The following is a 15,788-nucleotide window of genomic DNA, read 5'->3' as shown; positions in this document are numbered from 1 at the left end:
AGGGAGGGCTTCAGCTGATCTGCAGCAGATTTTATTGTTCGAGAGTTCAGGGGCCTCTCCGAGTAGTCTTCATCGGGCATAGTTTCTCCTAGTCAGTGTTGTCTTTGTTATAATTTACCATTTTTTTTTAAATTTAAAATTTTATTTTTCGAAAAAGGAAACGTATAAAATTATAAATAAATAAACACCCATTTTATCAAATTTTTTTACATGTAATTTATTTATTAAAATAATATTTTTATAAATAATATATATTTTAAAAGAAACCCACTAACAACACAAATCAGCTCCAAACTTTTTTTAATTTATTTTATAAATAATAAATTTTATTATATGTCTAGCTCAAATTTGTCAAATGTTGAGCACTACTTTCGTCTCCAATCACTAGCACAAATAATTTTTACTTAAAACTCATCAATTTCCACATCTTCTAATTTCATGCAATCAAATTAGGAGTTGGTTGTTTAGTTGTCGGTATGGTTTTTCATCTAGTGAATTTCTAAGATCTTATTCTCATATATATATATATATATATATATATATATATATATATATCCAATCATACTCACCTCAAACATAATTCAAAGCCAATACCTGCTTTGGATAACTTAAAACATCAATTTTCATCATTTTTGACTTACTGTAGTTTTCAACTCAAAATGAACAAGTGAATCTGCATAGGTCTTCTTTATAGTTTTTTTCTCTTAAATAAATAAAATTATTATTTTAAAATTAAATTTTATGTTAGAAAAAAGTATTCATTTATTTATAAATATTTTATATATTTTTATTGAAAAATAAATTTTTATTTTTAATTTTTAAGAATCAAGACAAAATTAATAGAATGTGTAAAGTTAAAGCTAAATTTGTTAAATTTAAGACTGAACTATAAAATCTGTAAACATTAAGAGATTAAATTTATTATTATGTCAATAAAAAATAATCACCAAATATTAGGTTTTGATAACATTAGTGATTAAAATACACTAACAATTCTAACATTATAAAGCAAAAAAAAAAAAATCTCTAGTTATAAACTCAATTGGTGTAAGGACTAAAAAGTAAAACTCATATCTACTTAATATTTTCCCCCATTTAAACCTTAAATTGCGTTATGTTGAACTGTCATAATTCTACGTTCTTTATAGTTTCGCGCCGATTTTGCTTCTCTTAAGTGTTGATTATTCGATGCGGTGGAATCGTTCACCGAATTTCATTGTTTATTTTGATGAATGAATGGGTAAGGTGTATTCTTTTTTCACTGTATGTTTTTTAATGAGACATTTTTTTATAAAGAATAGTATTAAAATAATTTGTTTTGCCTAAGTTATTATTGATATCAGATTTAAGATTTAAATATTTACAAATTAAGGATAGGAATGAATAATGTAATTTCGGATAATATTTAAATTTCTATTCAGATTGCATATGAATAATATTTTATATTTATCAAAGGATCCGAATATTTAACGAATAATTAAATTAATTTAAATTTAAATTTAGATAATAATATTTAAATTTATTTTCAGATTCAAGTCGTAGAGAAAATATAAATATTTGATTTGCTGGCATCCATAAAATAAAACCTTCCTCGGATAATTGCACGTATAAACTTTGGTAAATTTTAGAAAAACTGCACTAAACGACAATGGCAACCAAGTTAAATGCATGGATAAAATTTGGTAAATTAATCTGATTTGAATTTCTTTTCTTTTTTTCGATTTCCTTTTAAGTTCTAATGATGGTAAGTACTGTTATTTAAAATTTAATAAAATAAAATATATTTTTATTTCTTAATTAATTTTAAATATTTTTATTATTATTACTAGACAGTAATTTAAATCAGTGAAATATACAAAAGTTGAATCTAGTGGCTTGGCCACACCCATAGAAATTAGAAACCAAATCTAAAAGGATAATCTCGTCGTTTGATAGGTTAATAACGTGATATATATGGTAAGCCTAGAGTTTTTATAGAGAAGAAAAATATCAAACAACCACCTTTTTAGCCTTGAAATGAAGATTCCTGTGATTAATAAACTATTTTTTTCTTTTTTAAAGAAAAAAGTTTGATGATGAAGCATGTGAAATAATAGTGACATTCTGAATAAAAATTTCATATTTTAGTTTTTTGAAATAGAGCTATTGATTTTTTGGTAAATTATACAAATGGTTACTCAATTATATCTATATTTCTATTTTGTCATCTAACTTTAAAAATATTTAATTTAGGCACTAAATATTTGTTCTTATTTTGATTACCCACCTTTAAATTGATATTAAAAGTAATAGTGTGATATTTTTTAACTGGTATAATAACACATTTAATCTTCAAATTCTTACATATTCTATCAATTTGATCCTTAAATTTCTTAACTAAAATTTTCAGCTTATAATATATAAGCATTCCACGTCTATAAATTTGTAAAATCCAAAAGAAAAGAAAACTTCTTCAATTCTACCAAATATGCTAATCAAAAGAATTTTGTTTGATTCAGGGATTATCATCACATATATGGATAGTGAAAGTTTAATTTTTATAATTGAGGTTTAAAAACTATCGCATGTTTAATTTACTTTTATTTTTTATTATATTAAATATATTTATATAATTATCTTTTTTATTTTACTTGTGGAAATACTAAAGTCGATACTAATCTTTAATTTACTATCTGTACTCTTTTTTTTTTATTATCTCAAATCTAATATTCAAAAACCATAAATGAAAAATTAAATTTCAAATTAAGATTAATTGTATTGAAATAAATAAAAAACTTAATTACCTTAATTTTATGTTGTGTGGCGGAGACTTTGTAACTTACCTTTTACGATTATTTATTTATGCTTATTATTATAATTTGCTGTTGAATAATTTTAGATTATAAAATTTTAAAGAAAAAATATGCCATTCCCAAAATTCTATATAATAAGAGGTATTGTTAAAAGTTGAGTGATGGAGATTTGCACAATTGGAGAAGTTTTTTTTTCTTTTTGAGTTTTATAAATTTATAGATGTGGAATGCTTCAATTTTTAAAGTTAAAAGCTTTCGTTAGGAAGATTGAGGATTAAATTGATGGAATTTATAAATGTCAAGGGTTAAATTTATTGAATTATTTAGAATTAGGACCAAATTTATAGATATGTAAGTATTGAGGACTAAATATGTTATTATATCAGTTAGAAAAATAGAAATGAACACAAAATTTAGTGCCTAAATTGAAGATTTTAAAATTGAATGACCAAAACAAGAACATGGGCATGTTGGGTGACCATTTGTACAATTTACCCTTTTTATTTTCCTATTTTGAAAGGTATATAAGATTGAAGAAATGAACAATTTTTGTGACTAAAAAGTTTAAATAGCAAACTAACTTCAAGCAATGAAATATGAGCTGAGATTGTATTTCTATGTCAATTATTCATAGTTCAACGGAATTATTGAAGCCCTCTTGGGCGTGAAAATGGCAATATATATATATATATATATATATATATATATATTGAAAAGGATAAATTTATAGGATTTGATCATATCTGTTATTTTTTATACAATATTTAGAATTAAGCATAGCTTTCCTCAATCTATAAATAGGAATACATATCAGCGCACTCGAATCCATATCTTCCTCCATTGACAACAATGCTCATGCTAATCGAATTAAGACTCAATTGGCAAACCACAATAATTATTAGGGTAAAATACTAAAGTAGTCACTTTTATTTTTCTCAGGTTACATTTTAATCACTTATATTTAAAATGATACGTTTTAGTCTCTTATGTTATTATGTTGTAACATTAACGGTATAACGGTAAGCTGACATGACAGATTAAATCATCATTTCAAATAAAATTTTTAGATTAAATTATACAATTGGCCCCTATATTTATATTATTGTTTTAAGCAATTTAATTTTTTTTTTTTACGTTGAAAGAGATGGAGAATGAAGGAAAATAGAGGGAAAAGCAGAAGAAAATAAAAAAAAAGAGTTAAAAAGAACGTAAAAGAAAGAAATTGCTCAAAAAAAAAATGGAGACTAATTGAATAGTTTAACTTAAGATTTTTATCTGAAATGATTATTTAACGTGCCACGTCAGCTTATCGTTATAACGTTAATGACAATTAACAACTTAATGACTAAAATGTTACAACACGTCAATATAAATGATTAAAACATAATATTTCAAATATAAATAACTAAAATATAGTCTAAGAAAAATAAAATAACTATTTTGATACTCTACCTAATTATTAATACACATATTTTAACTCAAAAAGTAAAAATTTAATTTTATATCATTAAGAAAGAGAATAAAATGATACTTCAATCTTACTTTTGAAAGTTAAGAATTAGGATGAAAGGAAACATAATAAATTTAATTAAGACACGATAAGATTTCATGACATGATTTAGAGTAAAAATAAAATAATTAAAATATGAAAAGATTACTAAATAAAAATATTATTTCACATGAATGCGCCAAAATTTCCGCAATTTAATTTATTACTGTCCATCAACGTATGTTAATAAGCTAAAGAAGATACGATATTTTCACCTACTAAAGGAAGAGAAGATAAGATAACTCATAAAAATCTCTTCTCACTTTCAACTATATATATATTTTACTTTTCCATCCTCATTTTACTTTGCTAAAACCAAAGCTTCAAAAAAAAGAGTATTTTATTTGCAAACTGCGGAAGTTGTAAGATTTGATCCAAGGACCTGAAACTCGACTGGAATTTTTTATTTGATTATTATAATATCTGTCCACCAATTATTATCATCGCTATTTGTCATCTTTAGAATCTGTCTTCAACAAAAAAATCGAAATTTGAAACTGAAGAAGCGTTTAAACAAAGTCTCGTGAAGTGGTTTGGAGGAGGAGGTGGGGCTATCAGATTTTCAGATTCAGCTTTGATTTCATTCCACTGAAATACCAGGTTTGTATAAATCTATGGTAATTTTAGCTTCTTCTTTTTTTAATCATGAAGTTTTTTGTTATTATTTTTTGTTTCTTCGGAGGTTGTTTGGAATTCGTGAAATTTGACTATAGTTTTAGTTGTTTTGTTGAGGAATTATGGAAACTTTGAAGCGATTTCATGAATGTTATGTTATATCATAGTTAATTTACTTAGAATTAAGACTGTCTTTAAGTTTATTTTTAATTAAATAAGAATTATATAAAAGAAAACGCCTTTTATTGATTTTTAAAAATAAAGTTGAATCTAGATTGCTATACAGAAGCTAAAAGAATTGAAAGATATTAATCAGTCTGTTTTCTTTTTCTTTTCTTTTTTTTTCCAATTTTTGTTTTGTTATTCATGTTTCAAGAGCCTCTAATACATTTTACTTAAACTTTTGCTTCGCTTTTCTTTTTTGTATTTGTTTTAATTGTTTCGAAAAGAAATTTGTGTTTTTTTAAAAGTAAAGAAATAACACTTTTTTCTTGGTTTTGTATAGGTTAAAAATACCTGATATCACCTTTCTTGTAACAGGCTTCTTGTTAGCTCTATTTATTTTGTTTCTTGGTTAGTTTGCGCAAATCTTTTCTTAGTTTTCGAGTGCATTTATTAGTTTTGTGCCATACAACATTTGCTAACGTTTAGGCTTCTTTCGGTCGTCTGGGGTAAATGACTGTTATTGTAAGCTTTGTTGACTGCTCTTGGTTGACAGTCCACTGCTAGTTCCAATAGTTCAATCGCTGGATACCTGGTGTAATGCAATATCTTCTCTGTTGTTAACTAGGATTTTGAGGTTTAAAGTTTAAACTGTATCTGCACGCAAGGAAAAGGTCTGGGACCTTGATGAAGTCAGTTTACTTGTATACTCTTGTGCATTAAAAAAAGAGAAGATGCTACCAAATTGGAAGAAGTCCCGCATTAGAATGACAGTCCAATCTTTAGCTAAAAGTGTGCCTTTGTTAATCGGAACATCTAGAAGTAAAGAGAGTGGCAATAGTATGCAGTAAAAGGGAACCATGGAGCATACTTTGGAGAAACGATATCCAGTCAATCCAAAAGATTACAAGTTATATGAAGAAATTGGAGAAGGTGTCAGTGCCACTGTGTACAGGGCTTTATGCATTCCACTTAATGAGATTGTTGCTATCAAGGTTCTTGATTTGGAAAAGTGCAATAGTGATCTGGTAAGTATGATCTTTCACAGTTTGTTGCTGAGAAGTCATGTTTACTTGTACCTTCTCTTATGAGTCCCAGCAACTCCGTCACATCAACAGTTGTGAATGATGCAGGATGGCATCCGAAGAGAGGTACAGACCATGAGCTTGATTGATCACCCAAATTTACTATGGGCACTTTGCTCGTTCACCACTGGTCACAGCCTTTGGATTGTGATGCCATACATGGCTGGGGGATCCTGCTTGCATATAATGAAATCCGCTTATCCAGAAGGTTTTGAAGAGCCTGTTATTGCTACTTTATTGCGTGAAGTCCTTAAAGCTCTTGTTTATCTTCATGCCCATGGGCACATTCACAGAGACGTGAAGGTTTTTAATTGCCCTTTCTTGTTTTATTTGTATGCCATGTGTTTTCTTGTTTATTTATGCAACTAGTTTGTTTTCAGGGGCCAAGCTGATTAGTTATTGACTGTCTCATCTGTAAGATATTGCTCCAGCTATATTTTGTAACAATCACATGAAGAAACTTATAGTTCTTCTTATAATGTAATTAACTATATATGATAAATGCTGGAAATATAGCTTTGTTCCGCACACAAACTTTATGCTAATATTCTCTTAGTCTAGTAGTTCAACATGACTTTTTCTTGTTTCTTTGGCAATATGCCAACAGCTTACTGCCTGATATTTTGTCCTAATTCTTTTTACCCTCATTTTGGGGATTTTTGTCTTTATTCTTATCTACGTTCATGACTTATGTTTGCAGGCTGGGAATATCTTAATTGATTCTGATGGTTCTGTCAAGTTGGCAGACTTTGGAGTGTCAGCAAGCATGTTTGATGCTGGAGACAGACAGCGTTCCAGAAATACTTTTGTTGGAACTCCTTGCTGGTATTTGTTCCCTTGGCCTTCCAACATCTCAGTGTTTACTTTATATCGGTACTTCTATCATGTAAATTCAATTTTTGAGAGTTGATAATGACCATAATGTGTCTCCTTATTGTTGCTCTATCTCAGGATGGCTCCAGAAGTTATGCAGCAATTGCATGGTTATGACTTCAAGTGAGTTGATTATCTCGCTGATACAGATATTTACTTTTCTTTTCATTTCATTTCCTTTCATTCTTTTGCTTTTATACCTTTTGAATCATTATGTTTCTTGTTCTTTCCCGCTTACAGAGCCGACATCTGGTCTTTTGGAATAACAGCACTCGAACTTGCTCATGGCCATGCCCCATTTTCGAAGTATCCACCGATGAAAGTAATCTCTTGGTTTTCTGATAGTTATATCAGTTTATAATTGTATTTATCTTGCTGTTTCCTTTATTTTTAGTTCTTGGTTTGATTGTTTACTCCCATTTTTGCCGCAGGTTTTGTTAATGACCTTGCAAAATGCTCCTCCTGGTCTAGATTATGAAAGGGACAAGAGGTTCTCAAAGGTTTGTGCTGTTCTATTCTGTCTTACTGTCTAACTTGATGGTATCTACAGCATCGTTCTAATAGTGTTATTATTCTCTAGTCTTTCAAGGAGATGGTAGCTGCTTGCTTGGTGAAAGACCCAAAGAAACGTCCGACTTCGGATAAGCTTTTGAAGCACCAGTTCTTTAAAAATGCACGCTCTTATGATTATCTAGCTCGAACCATTCTTGATGGTTTTGCTTCATTAGGTGAACGGTTTAGGGTGCTAAAGGTCTCTTGCTTACTGTTTTTATTGAATTTGTGATCTCTGTTTGAGATGGGGAATAAATGCGACACTCTGATCTGGTTTTTATGTCTCAGACAAAAGAAGCTGATCTTCTTGTAGAGAACAAGGCTCTCTATGAGGACAAGGAGCAATTATCACAGGTGAATAATGTAGCTCTTTTACATTTCTCAACAAAAAGTAGTGCTAGGTTCTTTCCTTCAAATCTTAGTAGTAATTTTAGGTTGTGTTTTGATTAATCCAATTGCTATCAATTCCTATTGTAGGTAGTTTTCTTTCACTAATGAATAACCATGGTATATAAAAAATTTATGACTACATGGTATCACTTTAAATATGAATCCTTTCACCTTGCAGAAAGAGTATATAAGAGGAATTAGTGCCTGGAATTTCAACCTGGAGGACTTGAAAAGTCAGGCTGCACTTGTAAGTAGTTTCAATTGTCCAGCTCAACTTATTATTTGTTCAGTGGTGTTAACCTGCATCTCTTGAGTCTTGGGCTTCCTATGGTTCTATCCTTATGTTGTGCCCCTCCCATCTTTTGCCAGTCGGTTTTAGGTTGGATGCGTAACATTATTTATGTGGATGTACTTCAAGACCTGCTCTATTATTTTTATCTCATCAGAAATGCTGACTGTTTTACTTGCAGATTCATGATTATGATGATGTGCCAAATGCAGAAGATCGAGATGGCAGCAGGAATCAAAGAAACAGCAATGGTGTTGTTGGATTATCACCAGAGAGAATGTCTTCTGAAATGGCTAGTAATTCCATTGCTTCAAGTAGCCAGGAGGTACCAGTAACCCCAAATTATTTCACTGTAATTGAACTTTCAGACCTAACGATTAAGCTGGTACTTCAAGATTAATATCCTCCTTTAACTTGTTTCAGGATGGGCTTAATGATCTTCATGATCTGAAGAGTTCCCTTGCTTCATTTCCCATTAAACCTCTTCAAGCACTCAAGTATGACATTTTTATGCTTGCTTGACTTTCTATTGCAAAGAATTCATTGTTATAACATATTTAGTATGCTATCATTATTCACATTTGTTATGTTCAAAGAGATTGTGAATTGTAGGTGTTTTATTTTTTAATGCAGAAAGCAGTAAGTTCTCACAAGTTTAATCCTTCATCTTTTAAGTTATGTGGTTTTTAATGGTATCTTCTTTCTATTTTTTAAAAACATTTATCGCATCTCTTCAGCTAATTACTATTTTGGAGAAAGAAAGGTTGGCAGTCGAATTGTTTTTGGTAATTTAGCTTCTTTTTTTATTCATGCAACTATTTAATTGGTTCAGAGGCTGTTTTGACATTGGTGAAGATGATGAGGATGTAAACAGTCCGAATCGGAAAGGTGTTAACCAATCAGGAAGTGAGCCATTTGTTATAAAGTCATCAAGAGCTATGGAGCAAGATGCTAGTAGAAACGAGGGTGAGAACTCCGGGCAAAGTAGCTCGTTACTTCATCAAGTCATTCCAGAGCACAAAAAGTTCTTGAGCGGTCCACTAATACCTGATAATGCCTTATCTCCTAAAAAGGTTACAGGAAATGGGGACAGGTAAGCTTCATCCAAGCGAAGTTATCCCTAGCTGCAAAGCTGTTATCACCAAACATGTTAAAATAACTGAAGTGACTTTTCTAAATATATATATAGGAAGATTGTTTTCCCATTATCAAGCTCTGATATGATGAGTTTCTATATTCTGTGGATTTCGAGTTGAAGAGAAGTCCTAGATGTATGATCTGCTACACATGACATAGGGACTGTCTTCTTGACTTGGTCGTTGACTCCGCTGTTCTGTAATTAAAAAGGAATATTGTTGCTTTTATCATTGCCGTTTACTTTAACTGGAAAAAGTGATTCATAAATCTATATTAAATTGGGTTTACCAAAAATGTTTTGAAGGGACTTTCCACAGCCCAAATTTCAATCTGAACACAACTACAGTGGTCCGTTGTTGTATCGCCAGAAGAGAGAAACAAATAGTCCTTCGCCAGGTATTTCCTGGTTTTTTCTTCTATTTCTACTTAGAAGTGATGCTACTTGTTTGTACTCTATTGACCTCGGTTTGATTTCTTTGGCCCTTTATTCAGAGGATGCATCAGAGGGAGCAGTTGTTCGGCGGGGGCGCTTTAAAGTGACTTCAGCCGAACTCAGTCCCAAGGTACATTTGCAATATAATGATATGTTTACCTCATCCATTCAAAGAAACTTTGCAACCTATTGGGTACTGTCTTTTGATGTCATGCAATTACATGCATCTTTTTGCTGTTAGGAATTGCTGCAAATATGGTGTGTGTATATTATATATTCCTGTTTGTTATAATATATTACTGTGTAATTTATCTGTAACGATAAATATCTGCATAGTTGGACACCATTTGTTAGGCATCATGTAAATGCTGCGTCAACAGAATGACATACATCAATTTTTTTTCTTTCTTTTATTTTGAAAAAAAAAAAAATGACATACACATATGCTGTCAGCTATTACTTATGAACCCCACACCAAGTAAATTACACTTCTGCTAAAGGGCTATATTCTAAGTGGTTCCACTGAATGCTTTGGTTTCATATCTTTTTGGTTTCTTTACATGTGGTTGTAATTGATTATGCATTTCATCTGCTTGATGCATCCATCCTAATTTCAAACGTATTTTTCGTGTTAGATGTCATGTATGTTAAGTTTATCCTCTAATATCTGGATTTTTATCCATGAAAACATTTTGGCTTTTACTTCCTCATTTCAGCGTACAAACTGTCATATATGACTGTCTATATTATCTCATGTTTCACCGTTGAAGAATGATAGGAATTGAACTTATCAATTTATCTTTTAGGCAATGGCTTTGTAACCATTGCCATTATTTTCTCTCATTCAGGGACCTACAAACTGCATACTTAACCCGGTTACCGGAGGTTCAACCAATCCAGCATCTCTAAACCTTTCACCTAGTGCTGTTCTCCCATCTCTACAATGCATTTTGCAGCAGAACACCATACAAAGGGTACGTTTGTTTTTGCATGTCCTATCTCATGTCATAGAGATTGCCAGTCTTGAAACAAGTTCTGTTTTTGATGATTGCCAACAGGAAGAAATTGTTAGACTGATCAAACATTTGGAGCAAACTTCTGGTAAAGCCTCTAAGCTTTTCTGCTGCATGACCACAAGAAATTATTTGATGTTAAATTTGCCTTCTCTTCCTTGTACAGGTAAGCTTGGGGATTTTACAGAAGTGGGCATCAATGACCTTTTGCAGGTATCAATCCTAACTTCTCTGTAGTCATATGACCTTCTTGATGGAATATTCCATGGTGTCAGTTACCCTCTCTATTTATGCTTTCTTTTTAAGTGTTTCTGGTTTATCCCAATGTTGGATATCTCATGTTGAGACAAACTTTGTCATATAGGCCTATACTTCGTTAAAAGATTTTAGTGAATGATTTAACTAATTGTACATGCAGATAGCGCACTCTTCTCCGAGGGAGAAAGAACTGCAATTTCGGGTGCTTCAACTGCAACAGAGGTAAGAGGTGAAACGCAAAACAGTGCAGACTTCCTTTCTTTATCATGTACATTTTACTGAAACTTTATTTATGTTGTCAGTATCGGGAACCTAGTTGAGGAATTGCAGAGGCAGAAAATGAAGAACGCTCAGGTTTGTGCGTTATTATTGAATATATATTTGTGCATTATTCTTGAATTCTGAGGATATTTATATTTCATGCATCTATGTTGGAACGACTCTTCATTTTTCTTGGACTACTCAGATCGAATACATCTTTAGAGACATAATCATACCATACATGCACACATTATTTCCAAAGGGGGCTGCCTAAATAATACCACTTGCTCCGCAAGAGACTCAAACTCGAGTGGGGTTCTATGGGGTGAACTCCCCTTGGTCAGCCAATCACAGGAGTTCACAATCACTTGTCTTGCTTGCAAATTAGATTTGTTCTTTTTTGTCCATTGTCTGATAACCAGGTTAATTTTACGTTGTGGTGTGACCTTGCAGTTAGAGAAACAATTAAATGCATTGGCCAACAACAAAGAGTGAAGGTGAAACAATGGTGAAGATGTTTGATACTTAAATTGCCAGATAATTTCTTCATCGTTGTTAGGGTTCATATTTTTTTTTTCTTTAGGTAAATAGAAGTGTATTTGTTTGTGTTTTTTTACCCGTTAGTGTACACCATATCCATGGCAGTATCTTAAGCTGGATCTCAGTTGCTTGCCATTGCTTGGATCTCAGTTGACTTTGTTGTATTTATTGACACCATATTGTAATATAATTACAATCTTTCTCTCTCTCCCTCTCTGATATATATGCACACACTTTGCACACATATATTTGTCCTAGAGATGAATGATTTTAAAGAAAAGCTTATTGGTTTAATATTAGATTAACAGTTTGAAGGTAATCTCAGTTAACTGTGGGCTGAACATGTGTTGTTGAGTTTATTTATGTATATGACCTAATTTTTAAGCTAAGCAAATGAATGTTCAATTCAAAATTTGATAAAATGTTATCTTTAAATTTTGATGGTGATTAAGATTTAAGAAAAAAGTTCTTTGAAATCACTCAATATCGTTTATTTAATAAAAAAAATAACTTGATAAAAAAATATATCAAAGGTAGGGGCAAGAGAGGCTTAAATCTAATCTAAGGTTTGATGGTAATAAAGATTTAGAATTTTTATTGAAACAAGGATTTTGAAAATGGCTGAATAAAATTTACTTTTAAAAGTTGAAAACTAAAAATTAAAATGAGTCAATTTAAAAATTAAATTTTAAATTTTAGCTTGATTAGCATCGGTATTGTTGTTAGTGCAAGAGGTCGTGGATTCGAGTGTGCTGAAATATAATATTCTCCTATTTAAAGGTTGGAAAGGGGTTATGCATTGTATCAAAAATAGTAGATTTATAAGAACTTATAATAAAATTAATATTAAAAAAAAATCAAAGTTTTTGTTGTATAGCTTAAAAATTAATTTAACTTTTAAAATACATACTTTTTGAGAAGGTTAAAATTTATTATAAATTTTAGTACTCTTCACAAATTTAGAACTTAAATTCTATACTTTTATTTTTATGAATTAAGTCCTTTTAAAATTTAAAATTTAAAATTTAAAATTTAAAATTTAAAATTAATTATTAACTGTGTTAAATTTGGTAGTTGGACATTTTAAAGAAAATATTCATTTAGTAGGAATATAAAATTTGTTGTCAATGATTAATGTTTAAGGGTGTTAAACGTGTCAGACAACTTTTATGGCTAATCAATGTAGAATGTTTAAAAAGAAGTGTTGCATGGGATCCAACTTGTCCGGCTTATGGTTGCGAGTTAGAAATGATATTGCACGTTTTACGTGACTGAGTTTGCATAGGCTATTAGATTTCGGGTCTTGCGCATTGCGTGGCCGGCTTTCCTGCATCGAGGTCTACTGATTGGATAGTTGGCAACATTCGAAATTGCCTTAACATTGTGACGCCTGGTTTGGAATGGAGCTTACTCTTAAGTATGTTGGCTTGGTGTCTATGGCATACTCGTAACAAATTGGTTTTTACTGAAGAGAACGTGTTGCCTGAGGAAATTATTTCTTATTGTAGTGCTTTGTCCACAGATGTTTTGAATGCAGACCAATATACGTATGTTGGTGCTGACAATTTGGGTTTGAATGCTCACTTGCTAGCTCCAGATATTGGATGGGTTAAGCTCAATTGTGATGGACTGATATACCCGATTTCGAATGAAGCATCTCATACTGGATCACCGTGGTAACTAGTTTAAGGGATTCAGCGGGTATTTGGGGATGAGCTCGATGCTGCAAGCGAAATTACATGCTATTAGAGAGGGGCTGCTGGTTGCCTGATCTGCTGGTTTTCGACAGGTCATTGTTGAGACTGATTGCCCATTATAACATGTATCAATTCTTCTCTGAAAGCTTGAATTGCGTTGGGGGTGATTCGTAGTATAGGGAAGCTGTGCAATCGACAATAAAACATACAATTTAGACAGATCTGACGGGAGGCAAACTGTGCTACAGATTAATATGGCCAATTTTTTCAGTCATTGTAAGGTATGAAGCTGAGCTGACAAGTTGTCCACATAAGAAGATGTATATTACCTTTCTTAATAATTAAAAAAAAATTAAAAATCGAATAGTATTTAAAACTAAAAAAGAAAGTCCCAGTGCAAAAGGAACCCCAAAAAAGGAAATTGAGAGAATTCAAAAGAATCAGAGAGTTTGCTGCCTCTGCTCAAAGAAAAGGGGTAGCAGAAATTATAAAAAAGCATTCTTCATCTTGCCTTCGTATCATTAATTTCTTTCTTTCTCTTTTGTTTACCTTAAATGAAAAAAAAAATGAACAAAGAAAAAGTGCAGTGGGGGAATTGATACCGTCAACGAGAGATTTAGGGTACATTTAGTTCACTGTAATGGAATAGAATTCTTCAAACACCGAATCAGTAATGGGTGGAAAGGAGAGAAAATAGAAATAAACAAATTTCACAGCATAAGCCCGGGATGGAATACTCCTAAATAAGGTATTTTATTGAAGGAAACATTACCTTAGGGTTTTAAGTTTTAACCGTTTAATTCGAGAAGAATTTGGAGATGAATTTTATAAGTTTTTTTAATGGGCTTTTTGATTTTTTTTTTGTTCAAAATGGGCTTTTTGGGTTGGAAGATACTTTTATAATATTTTTTTTAGTCAAAGTTGTTTGATAAACTATACCATTAGTTACTAAATTATGGACAAATTTTTTATTTTGGTCATTTAATTAAAAAATTAAAAATTTGATCAATAAATTATTCAAAAGTTTTCGTTCAAGTCACTGGATTGTTAAAATCGATAGCTATGTCTTTCTCTATTTGCATTGTCTGCACCAATCGAAAGCTCTCTTTCTCCTATATTTTACAGTTACTTTTTTATGAAACAACTTTAGATATCATAAATCTGCGAACTAAAATTCAAATAATTTTTCTTCAATTTCCGGCACTAATTGTCAGATTGACTTAGATCATCACTTGGAGCCTGATGGCGAAACTTAAATAAAAAAAAAAAAACTTAATAGCCCAATGACTTAAATGAAATTTTAAATAGTTCAGTGACTTAAATGAAAACATTTAATAGTTTAGTGACCAAATTGTAACTTTTTTTAGTTAAGTTAAGAAAATAAGAATTTACTCTTAATTTAGTGACTAATGAAATAATTTACCAAAAAGTAAATTAATGGGAAAGTGGCTAGAAAATTATGAAATCGTAAAATTGAATTTCAAGAAATATATTTTCAAATTGCTTTGCTTTCAATTTTTGTATATTGAATTTTCAATAGTTTTGGATAATTCAGATGTGTTATTTAAGATGATTTTAATGCTGAAAAATTATGTCTGTGGGACAAAAAATCAAAACGTTACTTAAAACTGCTATGATCATCCAGTAGACTTATGATGAGGAATCTGGTGTTTCTGCATGATGCTGGATTTTATGGAGTTTCTCTGGGGAAAATGGTTAGAAAAGTGTTTTTGCAACGTTGACTTTTGTCTTCAAAAGAACAAAATGAAAAAATATCCTAGAGAAAGAAAACAAACAATGAAAGTAGAAATAGAAAACCACAGCTAAAACACTTCCCCCAAACAAACTCTCTAAACCAGTTAGCTAGCATCATCCGAAGACACCAGATTCTCCATCTAGGCTTGAGGAATTGAGCGATCCTCCTCGTGATTTTTACATGCATCCACCATCCCGGTTTAAAATTATGATAAAAAAACTATTATTTTTTTATTTTATATGTTCATTTTATGGTTGATATTCAAAGTTCGTAGTTATTCTTCCTAATAAAGTCATCTTTAAAACTTGAATATGAATTCTCTTCTCAAAAGTGCAATATATTTTTTTATTACACCTAACTTTAAATAAACTTTTAAATAATATGTC

The 15,788-nt window shown here is 30.8% G+C and overlaps 1 protein-coding gene across 3 annotated transcripts; it reads left to right on the top strand.

The window, feature by feature from the left end:
* Window positions 1-4,535: 4,535 nt before the first annotated feature.
* LOC108473739 (serine/threonine-protein kinase BLUS1) lies at window positions 4,536-12,156 on the top strand. Of its 3 annotated transcripts, XM_017775469.2 has the most exons (21): window positions 4,541-4,941; window positions 5,747-6,146; window positions 6,252-6,506; window positions 6,904-7,028; window positions 7,155-7,199; window positions 7,317-7,398; window positions 7,508-7,576; window positions 7,657-7,827; window positions 7,917-7,982; window positions 8,197-8,265; window positions 8,489-8,632; window positions 8,731-8,804; window positions 9,140-9,400; window positions 9,749-9,840; window positions 9,937-10,007; window positions 10,726-10,851; window positions 10,936-10,978; window positions 11,057-11,103; window positions 11,309-11,370; window positions 11,451-11,502; window positions 11,863-12,156. In XM_017775469.2, the coding sequence occupies exons 2-21, from the start codon at window positions 5,979-5,981 to the stop codon at window positions 11,902-11,904; spliced, it is 2,064 nt and encodes a 687-aa protein (XP_017630958.1). In that variant the 5' UTR covers window positions 4,541-4,941; window positions 5,747-5,978; the 3' UTR covers window positions 11,905-12,156. The 3 variants fall into 3 exon arrangements, with proteins under 3 accessions (XP_052877045.1, XP_017630958.1, XP_052877044.1); XM_053021084.1 differs by lacking the exon at window positions 4,541-4,941 and having other exon boundaries at window positions 6,059-6,146; window positions 6,237-6,506; XM_053021085.1 differs by lacking the exons at window positions 10,936-10,978; window positions 11,057-11,103; window positions 11,309-11,370; window positions 11,451-11,502; window positions 11,863-12,156 and having other exon boundaries at window positions 4,536-4,941; window positions 10,684-10,852.
* The last annotated feature ends 3,632 nt before the right edge of the window (window positions 12,157-15,788 follow it).

The sequence above is a fragment of the Gossypium arboreum genome, chromosome 11 (genome assembly GCF_025698485.1).
Source record: "Gossypium arboreum isolate Shixiya-1 chromosome 11, ASM2569848v2, whole genome shotgun sequence".
NCBI classification, from domain to species: domain Eukaryota; kingdom Viridiplantae; phylum Streptophyta; class Magnoliopsida; order Malvales; family Malvaceae; genus Gossypium; species Gossypium arboreum.
The sequence above is the reverse complement of the archived record's forward strand: the minus strand, read 5'-3'. Positions and strand labels throughout refer to the sequence as shown.